The 11608-nt window shown below is 39.3% G+C and overlaps 1 protein-coding gene across 1 annotated transcript in view; it reads right to left on the bottom strand.

Annotated features, from left to right (window-relative positions):
• Positions 1–814: 814 nt before the first annotated feature.
• Positions 815–11608, bottom strand: part of SEC23IP (SEC23 interacting protein) — a 21007-nt gene continuing 10213 nt past the window's right edge. Inside the window, exons 9-19 of the mRNA XM_040071437.2 lie at positions 11009–11217; positions 10303–10421; positions 9571–9741; positions 9088–9183; positions 8700–8906; positions 8388–8543; positions 7756–7858; positions 6645–6830; positions 6077–6239; positions 4125–4225; positions 815–1989 (exon numbers count right to left, since the gene is read on the bottom strand). Coding sequence (XP_039927371.1) covers positions 4144–4225; positions 6077–6239; positions 6645–6830; positions 7756–7858; positions 8388–8543; positions 8700–8906; positions 9088–9183; positions 9571–9741; positions 10303–10421; positions 11009–11217 — 1492 coding nt within the window. The 3' untranslated portion in view covers positions 815–1989; positions 4125–4143. The remainder of the gene's footprint in view (positions 1990–4124; positions 4226–6076; positions 6240–6644; positions 6831–7755; positions 7859–8387; positions 8544–8699; positions 8907–9087; positions 9184–9570; positions 9742–10302; positions 10422–11008; positions 11218–11608) is intronic.

The raw sequence follows: 11608 nt of genomic DNA, 5'->3' as shown, positions 1-11608 counted from the left end.
TTCCATTGCAAAGGCAGCTCCTTGCCAGCCAGGCTCTCCTGCAACAAATCCTCTCAAATACCCATAAAATCTGACTGTTCCTTGGTGCTGCCATCCCCTTCCTAGGGGATGTGTCACAGCCCAGCACCTTGTTAAAAATGCTATTTAAGCAAACTCCTCAGATTGTTGTGTGGCACAAAGTTGATAAATACCAGTGTATATAACCCTCCACTCTGGTATCTAACATGAAAATGAGGCCAGTGGTCCTGGAGTTCGTGTTTTATTTATATATATTTTTAAAAATTGTGTTCTAACTAACAAAGGACATCGTAAAGCTTAAAAAATTCTGTCTGACAGGTTAATTTATAAGGATACAAAGACATTTGTCTGTTTTGGATAAAAAGTTTCCTTTGGCAAACTTGCTCCCCAGAGCAAGGAGGATTTTGGAAAGCCAGCTCAGCGGGAAGCTCCAAGAATCACTGGAGGGTCACAGCCCATGGCAGGCAAGGAGATGCCAAGGAAAGCATTGGGTCTTGAGAAGTCAAACAGGAAAATCTCCTTGTTGTCCTCAACTATCCAACGTGAGAGAACCAAAGACAGAGGTGTTACTCTTGAAGATGCAGAGAAAGGACAAAAGGCCACAGATAAGAGCTCCACCCAGAAAACTTCAACTGTGTATTAGGAAAAAAACTGCAATCCCGGCAGTCAAGCATTACAACAGAGCACCAGACAGGCAAAGGATCTCCTGCCTTGCACCAGGCCCTAAGCAGGGACTAAGCAACCATCCAAGCTATGTTTTTGTGGTTAAATACAAAACCTTGTTGTAAAGACCCACTGGAAGTAAGGTAGTTTTAATTACAGCGATCAATTTATATACACAATAATGTGCATTTTACATATATCAAGGAAAAAAAAAAAAGGACATACTGCATTTCAAAATTTGTTTACTGCAATAACAGAGGCAAAGAGTCAGGAATAAGATTAAACCACTAATATTAAGGAAAGCCACAATGTGTGTGCAGATTGAAGCCAGAGGAAAGCTACAGAAGCTCAGTATTCAGAGACACGAATTCCAAGGGTTTCACAATACCTAACTCACCTCAACCTCACCACATGAAAATGGAGTCTGGATTGCAGGGCTGGATCTAGATCATTATCTAGCACCCATAGGCTTCAGGCTCCTATTTACAGTAACTGTTTTGAGATGTTAAACTGCAAGGTCAAGGTAAGTGTTTTAGTTCTCACAACTGCAGCCTAATTTCAATAAAATTGCCTTAATTAAATTAGAATTGTCTCTGATTCTATAATTACCAGATCAAAATGTCTTTTTAATTCATTCCTCACTTCAGGACAGGTGAACACTGAACTGGCTGTAACAAACTTCTAGTATTTTCAAAGTCAAAGGTTCATTTTTCACTTAAAAAAAAGCCACAATAAAACTCTTAACAGAGGCTTAAAAAGGTCTTTATAAAATAATCTCCATCACACTTACAATAGTAAGAAAATGATTCTGGTTGCTAGTTTTTAGTAAATATGAACTGGTTTGTGTGTAGTAAAGACGGTCATAACTACAGTTCACATTTCATTTCTTAAAGGTGGACGAACAAATGTGTCAAGAAAAGTAGATTATTGCTGTTCCTCATCGAGTCCTTTCTACTAAGGACACACTGCCTTGGTAGGCAAAGCATGTCTGGCAGCCAGCTGAGACAGGAGAGCTGAAGGAGAGAAGTTATGATTTGCATGCCAAAAACCCCTTCTTCAATCACCTTGTATTTGGCAAAGGTACAACTGAACTGATTTAAAATCAAAACTCTGCCATTCCATCCATCTCCTGAATGACAGCACTGATCATCTCATAACTTAAGTTTGCTTGAAGTGACACAAGAAGGGAGAATCCAAGCAAGTTCTGGACTGGCAGGAAAAAGACCTCTGATGTTTCTCCTGTCACGGGCAACTATGAAAATACCAGATGTTCTTCAGAGGGTTTTTCACCAGGAGCAACGGGTATGGCTGTGCAGAGAGAACAGAACATGAACATATTGGAAATAGGAAATCTATCAGGTTTTCTATTCCTGCAGTAGTCCTAATCAAATGAAATATGCCACCATTCAATTTCTAGAGGACACAAAAAGATCTAAGAATCCATTCACGTTTTTAATCAAACTTTTCACACAGTAAGCCTCTGAAATGTATTTTCTGTGGACACAAATTGGCAATTACAACTGCAAACAGAAAAAGCTCACAACTGCTAATAAGGTGTCATTCATTATACATTTTAACTAGCTGTTAGATTCTTTAGCTTTTGGTAATAAATTATCCTACTGAGGACTGGTGATAGTTTGTATGTCCAAGGTTTAATCTGCTGGTGAACCTCTTTCCATTGTTTACATGAAACCTTACACTACTGTTTCACAAAGAGCAGCTCCAAGATGATCTAGAAGAGCTAAATCAAGTCACTCCTACAAAATAAAATGGATGTTGCTGTCAGAGGCACCACTGGATAATCCATTACCTTCACACCGAAGGTCTTAAAAGAACAGAGAGAAAAAAGGAAAAAACCCACATGACCGCTAACACTGGGGAGAATTTTCCACTTCTTCCAGATTCCTTGTGATAATATTTCACACAGCACATGTAAAGACATTTCTTGTCACATGGAAAAGATCCTGGTGGTGTGCAGCCTCCCCAAGACAGCACTCCAGTGCATTCTGCCCTCCCATTTAAGCCTCTGATATCTGAATCCCAGTCTCAAACTGTCCAGTCCAGCCAGTGCTGAGGGACATTCTGAGCAATTCCTAATGAAATCACAGACTTCCCTGACTGTGCTGTGTGACATCCTGCTAAACTGTCCCCTGAGCACGCAGTTCTCAGTGAAAAAACCACAATTATCCCAGTGCCTGCTGCAGCTGAGCAACAAACTCCTCAGAGCTCTGCACTGATAGATCATCACATCCCACTCCCCCCTGCAACGAGGTTTAAAGGCATTTCCTTTGCAATGAGATTCCTAAGATTTCAACCAGAGACATCATAAAGAATTAGAAGTGGAGGAAAAAAATCTTCAACTGTGACTTGAGACTCAGCACAAGCCATTGTGATGACTGATACACCCCTGTCAGAGCTGTGCAGCCAGCTGGTGCCTTTTCCTTTTTACCTCTCCACGCTTTAAAGAAACGCATTTGATCAGCCTTGACATTTTATTTAAAAAAAAAAGCTGCTATCAACTGACCATCAGAAGCATTCTGTTACAAGAGTACTAAAACTGGGTGGTAGCAATGAAAGATACCTAAAATATTCCTCTGAAATGTCAAGCATTTCTCTTCATGCTGGGTATTTATGTACCTTGACATTATCAGTTCTTTTGAAAATGGAGAAATATATCAGAAACTATCTTGTATGATTCCAAAAAGGCAAGGTGCATATTATTTCTTCCTTGCCTCTCAAAAGGAAGTATTTTCTTTTCTGTGACATCCAGTGATGCAAACTGCTACAATACAGATCCTCAGTTTGGAAACCTACATCTTAAAATAAAAATACCTGCGAGAATATTTCAGATCTAAGATACTCAATTATAATTTCCATTTAATTTCTTTTCCAAGCAAACTTCTATGCTGTGTCATTTCACTTGTTCTACTGAAATTCTTAATCTGTACAAAGGTAATAAAATACTGATTTAAATAAGGGTCTCATTAACTTATTAATAGCAATGTTTAACAGCTTTTTGCTGGCTAACATGCACCATTGCTCAACCAATCCCACAGGGACATTGCAACAATGAAACACTGTTGGGGCTCTTCCATCTACTGCACTGTAAATAAAGTTTCATCATATCCAATTTCAAGTTTTCCTATTCTTGGACATTCACAGACTGAACTGAGGGAGAAGCATAACAAAGAGATCATACTTTTGTTGTATTTGTAGTGGCAATTATCATCCAGTACCAAAAGCACTAACATCAGATATCTTCTGGGAATGAAAGGAAGAACTCAAAGACTTCGTTTGCATTCAAGTTTAGAAATTGTTTTTGCAATCAGAATGACATTTTATGGCTTCACAATTTAAACTTCAGAGGAGAAAGGGAAGGTAAAGACATCTAAGCTGCAGCTGAATTTGATGAGAGCACAGAATTTACATTAGAGCAAACTTACAAATTCATGTTTTTATACATCAATGCTGTGGCTGCTCAGGATTGATATTCATGGTCCTGTATATCTCTTTGAGAAACAGCAAGGCAGTGTCTTCAGATCCCCTATGAAGAATGAAATAAATAAAACAAAAGGGAAAAAAGGGACGGAAAAAAAAAAGAAAAAAGAAAAAAGTTAGTTCAGTATGGTCCATCTTCTAATTCTCCTAAGTCTCTAAAAAGTTGGTACAACCTCTTGGCCTAGTATTTATTTTTCACTAATATGGCTTTACCTCTATCAACTTCCTTCAAACTATAATTCTACACAAGTTTTGAATCGGTTCTGCAATCCTAGCCTATGCAGTTACCTTTTTTCTAGAGCATTTCCTCCTCCTGTCCTCCTTGACTTCCTATGCTGCAATTCTAAATCCCCTCTTCTGTCCACCTCTTTGATGTTACTTCCTTGCCTTAATCTCCTCAAATAATGCATCACTTTTTGTCCTGAATATACTCCATGCTTCATTCTACTCATTTTGTCCCATTCCATTAATTAACCGAGTTCTAGCAACAATATTCTAATTCTTCTCTAACTGGCATGCCCTTAATTGTAAACAGACTATGTTAAATACCCATAGTTTTCCTCTCTTCTTTACCATTAAAATGTTAGATCGTTCTCAAATAATTTAAAGATTAATATCACTCAAATGGCTGTTTTCCAAAAATCAAAGCTTTGGGCTATCTGAATTTAAAGTCAACATGAACAGACTTAATTTTCTTCTTCATCTATAAAATGCTATTTAAACACACATAAACAATACCAACATAAAAAATAATGTTAAACAGGGACATTTTAACAAAGAGCTGCAGGAGTTGTTAGATGAGGGCAGCTTCCTGTACTTTTTAAAATAAATGATATAGAGAGCCAGTAAAAGAGATTTAGATGGTCAGAACTGCGATGCTCCAAATGTGAGGAGCCTAATTTGCTGAACACCAGTACAGAATTCAACATTCAAGCTAAGGTACTACATGTATTTTCCACAATTCAGCACAGGCATTTCTTGATGGTCTCTGCATTAAATGAGCAGCAAACAAGCAAGCAGAAGGTTCAACACAGGAGCTCCAATCTCTCCAACACTCAGAGCATCATTTGGGTCATTAATCACCCTGCTTATCTTCCTTACTCGAATGACAAAAGCAGCTACAGGTACCAAGTTTTGAAAATCCTGTGATGGGCTGCCACCCTGTGGAAAGGATTCCCATCCCTTCAGGCACTGCCACCACGGGTCACCTCAGAGCTCAGGGCTCACAGCAGCCCCGGGAACCCCTCCTCTGGCAGGTGCTGAGCTTCCACGGGCAAGTGATGATGGCTCGAATGAGACCCTTCAGGTAACGCCTTCAGAGCTGTATTTTAACCTCTGGAAAAAACGCCTGCTGCTCAAATTACCTACTGAAAATCAAAACCCTCAGAAAGAACAAAGAGCACTCTTTGTCCAGCACTTGCTGAACTCAAAATGAGACAAGTCACTCCTCCCTCACCGACACCACTTTGCACAGCTCACAGCTGACACCCAAGGTTGGCCATTACATACCAAGGGGTGGTGTTAAATATAGCTCACATATCCTTTGCTCCGCCAGAAGAAGCAATAAAGTTTTATCACTTATTGTAGTCTAATAAAAACCCTTTGTGAACAGTTTTGTTTGAAAAGCTATAGTTGCCAAAATGCTTCCAGAGCTCTCCTTGCTTTGAAAATGACAGTAGTTAAAACTCTGTGTTTGAAGTGTCAAAGATCAAGACAGTGTTCAACGTCTTTATTGCAAAAAATTTGCTCACTGTGTGTTACCAGGGGATTTTATTCTGAAATCGGATTATCACATAGTGACATCCAAGCACAACACCCTGAGCCTGACACTCCTGGACAATCACAAATACTGTGTACCTTAGGCAGCATTTCTGGAATCACAGGTATCTCCCCTTACCAGTAGCACAGGTGACTCTGCAAAGCAAACAGGTATTCATTGAAGCTCTCTATTGGCTTCTCCTGTAGAACATAATCAATGCGACGCCCTCCATTCAGCATCCCAACCTTCACTGAAACATCTTCATCTTTTGGAGGTTCTGGGCTTTCAGTGATCTTCTCAGCTAAAATCAACGAGTTTCAGATTTAAACTATTTTTAAGCACAGCCTGCTTGACTATAATTAAGAAATATTACCCATTTTTCCTGCTGTAATTTCCAAGTGTTTGTAAGAAAATAATAACAACCTGAATCGGCTGGCATGGTTCAGAAACATCACTTACTTTTAAACAGTTTTATCAAGAAGTAACTGCTGAGTGATCGCTTCCTGAACTCACCCCAACCCAAAGCTTTCGTTGTAATTTCTCTTCCACCCAGCTGAGGGGGAGAGTGACGAGCAGCTTTGGTGGGAACCTGGCTTTTAGCAGAGACCTCCTTAACAGGGTCAGGAAAATCAACAGCAAACAGTCACTGGAATTATCAAGTGTCAGCTTATAAGTAAGTTACAGGAAAATCAGTGTGTCCACGTACCTTCCACCACCTGCTTTTCTTCCTCCTCTTTGATTTGGTTAGCTACTTTCTCCAGCTCTGCTTGGAGTTGGGTTGAAGATGTATGAGCACGTGCAAATTCATTAAGGGTCTGCCACGCACTCTTCAAAGAGCTAATAAAGCCCTGCTTCAGATCAGATCCCATCCGAGACAGAGAGTCTTTCAGCTCTGAGAAAGAAAAAAAACCAAAAAAAATTAATTCAGAAGGATTTAAAAATACCAACTAAAGCCAGAATGATGAAGTTCTGTTCAATAAAGATCCCAACTACCAGGGGAAACAGGCCTGCTGTGTCATAAATGTGTGTTTCTTGCTTCTCCATCCCATTTCAAAAGATTAGGTGAAATGCAATACACAATTGACTTCTTACGGAATGGGTCAATGAATCCACCTACATCAAAGTTAAAACAGTAAGGAGCAACAGACCACATTTTTCTCCTTTCCTAAACACACTTTTAGTGAGTTGTAACCTGAAACAATATCTTGTGTAGTCTGGCAAAGCAGACTCACTCTAATGGACAATTCCAAAGGAGAGATGCTGCAGAATCTCTCCAAGTGCACGAAGAGAAGCTCTCAGGAGGGCTCTGAACTTGCACAACAGCAAAACTGACTTTCCTTATTAGATGGGCAAAATTTAGAGCAGAGCACCTTGCTCTGATGTGCACCCACGAGTGACAAAATCAGTCCCTGCCCTCCAGCGGCTACAGGAGCTCCTTTTCCCTCAGGGTTTCCAACACTGAACAGACTCTGGTTAAACACATCATGGTGGGCATTAGGGACACCAACAAATTTAGTTTGTGTTTCTTCTTAGAAAAGAAGATGATCAAGCAATGTGCAGCATTTTTTTAATGGAACTCTGGTAGAGTTTTAAGAGTTTATTTAACTCTGGTTAAATCTGGAGGAAATATGATTATTACTTTTGAATGATACTGTGAATGTCCAACTTATAGGGCTGGGTGGAATTACCTCTGATGTTTAGGAAAAATGTGGAGTCAAATACCCGGGGATATTCATTGGTCTGTTAAAATCGTACAGTATTCTAATGCATCAAATGAGTAAATAACAGGATCCATATGAAATAAGTTTTATTTTTACCCAGATGAAGTCTTTTTCTGCCTTTATGATGTGGAATGAGAACCGGTTTTAAATCCATGTCTTCAATGATCATTGGTTCTAACCTGTAAGCTACTGGATCAAGCTGTTAAGAGACAACACATTGGCATTTAGTTATCTTTAAAATTATTCTAATTATCACATTTCAGTGAAAAAAAAAAATCTCTATTTATGGTTTATAGACAACCATTTTTGATTCTGCACTATTTGAATTTACAGAAATTCACTTCACAATATATTAAGCAGGTTCATGAACTACTTTGGTCTTGTTCTGCTACAGAAGGAGATTCTAATGAGGAAACACAACAGGCAAGATTTCCTTGCACTCAATCTCTATGAACGTGTCACTGTTAAATTGTTAAACAAAATGAGACAGAGGAGGACAAATGCTGCATGTAAAAATACAAACATTCCATAAAAATCTACAAATTAATGAAAAAAAAAACCAACTTCCTTAATTCTGAAAAGAAACAAGGCAAATATTAAAACAACCCATGTTTGGAAATGTTCATAAGGGAACAAGAGGTGTAATGCTCCAAAGGTAAAACTTAGTATTCTGCCTTTTCTGTCACCTACATCAACTAAAATCAAATCTCAAAAGCACTGCTACTCACTGGGTGATAGATATTGAAGAAGCCCTTGCAGGTAGGGAGCCTGTAGTTTTCATCAATCTTCTCCACACCCCTCACAGTCAGGAACACACCAATAGGGGAACCAAGAGCAAAGAAAATATCTGGTTCAAAGTCCAGTGCGTTGTAAACCACAGAAACCTACCAGAGAGAAACCAGACACATCATCTCTCAGAACAGTCAGCTTCAAAGGAAGTAGCAAAAGATCATCAACATTAAAAAAAAAAAACTAGTGAAAGGAGAGGACTGATCAAATCCTTTAAATTGTTCAAATCACTTAGACCTATGTAGTCTCACCTGGCCAGTTCCAACTTCAAAATACTCATAGTCAATGTTCACAGAAGACACGGATGCACCAACTGGGAGCTTCCTCTTGGAGTGCATCTGACCAGACTCTGAAGGTGAGACAGAAGAACCCGCCTCTTTTGGTTTCTGGGTGTCTTCTTGAGTCTGGAGTGTGGCAGCCAGCACTGCTTTCTTTTCTGCTACTGCTTTCTTCTGTTCCTTTTGAGAAAAGTTTTAAAGTTAGGGGAAAAAAAAAAAGTCAATTTCACAATTGTCAAAATTGCTTTAATATATCCAGGATGTTAACGAGAGCATTCAAGAATAGAAGCTACTCTACAGCAAGGAAGTCAGTTACAGTTGCTTAACAACTCTTAATTCCAATCCTGAAATATGTATTTACCTGCTTGGCTGCTCTGTCTTTTACAAAATTAGCTATTTTCTTTCTTGGTCCTAGAGGTATCCCCATCTCCTTCAGGTCATCAACTGTGCACATGAGCTAAAGAAACAAACACCAAATACACACATCAAAACATATTTTTCTAGTAGAAAAAGTACTTGTAACTTTTCTAGTAAAATGAATAATTTCTTACTGGCAATGACCTCTGAATTTGTTAAGACAATTTATAAAGCTACAGAAAATAAAAAACATTAAAAAGATATGACACAAAGTGCCTTAACATAACTGGGAGGATGCACCACACCAAGAAAAAACAACAAGAGCTGCAGAACATTCAGTCTTCAAGTCACGCATTGATTATCTTATTTTTGCAACTGCTCTCATGGCCACAGAACCAAAAGGAAAACCAAAACAACAACAAGAAAACCCAAACATAAACCTCCATAGCCTGGGCAACCCCTCCAAGCCAAGTGAACATTTTTGTACCAGAGACTCCATGTCGATCCGCTCCTTTTCAAAGGTGCTCACATACTCTGACAAACTGAGCATTTCCAGAGTCTTCTGCAGCGTAGGGACATCTTCCTCTGCTTCAGGCTCACAAAGGTCATCAGCAGAAGTAGCAATGGAGGAGCCCAAGGAACTGGTGTCTTCAGTCATCTCAAAAAAACAGCACAGAAAGAATCACATCCTCTAACAGTGGAAAGCCAGCAAGCAACAAGCAAAACCATGGCTAACTATTTTCTCTCAAAAACGTTATCAAGCAAGCTCTGTAAATATATAACCATTTTTAGTGAAGCATGATATAGATTTTCCACTAAAACAGACCTGCAAAACAAATATTTAAAACTTACTGTGAGAGACAAAACACTCAAAAATGCTTCCTTTTATTCCTCAAACAACTGGTCACCATTTCTCGACTAAACACAGATTCCTTCCCTTTTATACATGTCCCCCACCACTTCAGATACTGTTAGACCAAGTTACATGTACACAATGTCAAAGGCGTTACAAGTTTACCATCAAATCTCATTACTGGCCTTGAAATTTAAGAGAGATCTAATTAATTTGTCCTGAGAAATGACAATATTTACAAAACAGTACCTTCCCATTAACATGTTTAAATGTACTATCAAAACCCACACACTTGGTTCAGTTTTAAGAAAAAAATGACTGAAAATATCAGACCTATTGGCCTGGAAATACTAGCATGCAAATTACCTGTTTATCATGAACAGCCACGTCCTTCACACTCCCATTGACACCAGAGAATGGTCCAGAATTTACGGATGAAGCCAAGTCCTTCTGGTTAGAGAGTATGTCAAACAGAATTAAGGAACCTGCAAACAGGAATTAGAATTGATTTGGGAAAAATATCAGGTTTTCCTGTCCCTAAATCTTGAGCAAGATTTATATGCAATAGTAACGTCACGGTATAGTTTGATCAAAAGCGATGGCTGAATTAAATATATTAACTTGAACATAATCACTCTCAGCTAAAAGCAACCCCATTTTTTCCCTGTTTATGTTATATGTAGTTGCCACGACTAAACTGTTTTTCCTTAAACACCTGAGACTGCTTGATGAACTGGAAGAAAAGTTCCAGTCCAAACCAGTATGTCAATACGCTGCTCGAACACTTATCCTTCCAAAAAATTATTGTACTTTTACTAAGTGGGGGTTCTGAGATACAGACATCACCCACCTAACAAGACAGGAAATAACCTGTTAACTTTTCAACACAGACCAGACACTGAGTTTTCACGAAGGCAAGTACCAACTTCCGTTGGGAGGAGTTTGTCAGTTATTTTCTGAAAGACAGCCGGCATGGCTGTCTACCAGCTAATTTGAGTTTCATGCATAACAAAGGGGCCGTTTTCCTTGAAGGAGGAAGTGATGCGGGATAAAAGCAGCGTTCCTCAGTCACCTAGGCTGTGCCCGGCCACAGAGACTCCCCCTCTGAAGTCGGGGTTGCGGCTCATGAAGAGCGCGTAGAGGCGGTTCATTTCCATGCCCACTTTATCCACGATGGTCTGGCAGTAGGTGGGGCTGTTGTAGAACAGGATGTCGAGCAGAGTCTCGTTGGTGAAGTGCCTCAGGCGACCAATGCTCGGCAGAGTGATTTTCTTTATGTTCCTGATAACACAGAATCGTTAAAAGCACGAAAGGCTTTAAAGAAACACCCGTGAGAACTTTGAAATTAATGCAATGTAAATGCTACAGAAAGGAATCTCTAAAGAGATTTTAAAAACCCATACAGCCTTCTGGCCTTGTTGCATATTCACACATTAATGCTACCTGCTGATTGGAATATTTGAGAAAGATACAGCTCTTTTTTTCTCTCTCCAGGCTGGAGGGATGCCTGAAATAACCTCTTCTCTATTCCAACACTGCTCTCATAAAGTACCAGGGAAGTTTGGTGAGCAGACTGAAGTGGAAGAGGAACTCACATATAAAATTAGAATCACAGAATGGTAAATGCTCTCTTTTTGAAGAAAAATCTTGGCATCACCATCTGCCTGTCTGC

The sequence above is a fragment of the Hirundo rustica genome, chromosome 8 (assembly GCF_015227805.2).
Source record: "Hirundo rustica isolate bHirRus1 chromosome 8, bHirRus1.pri.v3, whole genome shotgun sequence".
Taxonomy (NCBI): domain Eukaryota; kingdom Metazoa; phylum Chordata; class Aves; order Passeriformes; family Hirundinidae; genus Hirundo; species Hirundo rustica.
The sequence above is the reverse complement of the archived record's forward strand: the minus strand, read 5'-3'. Positions and strand labels throughout refer to the sequence as shown.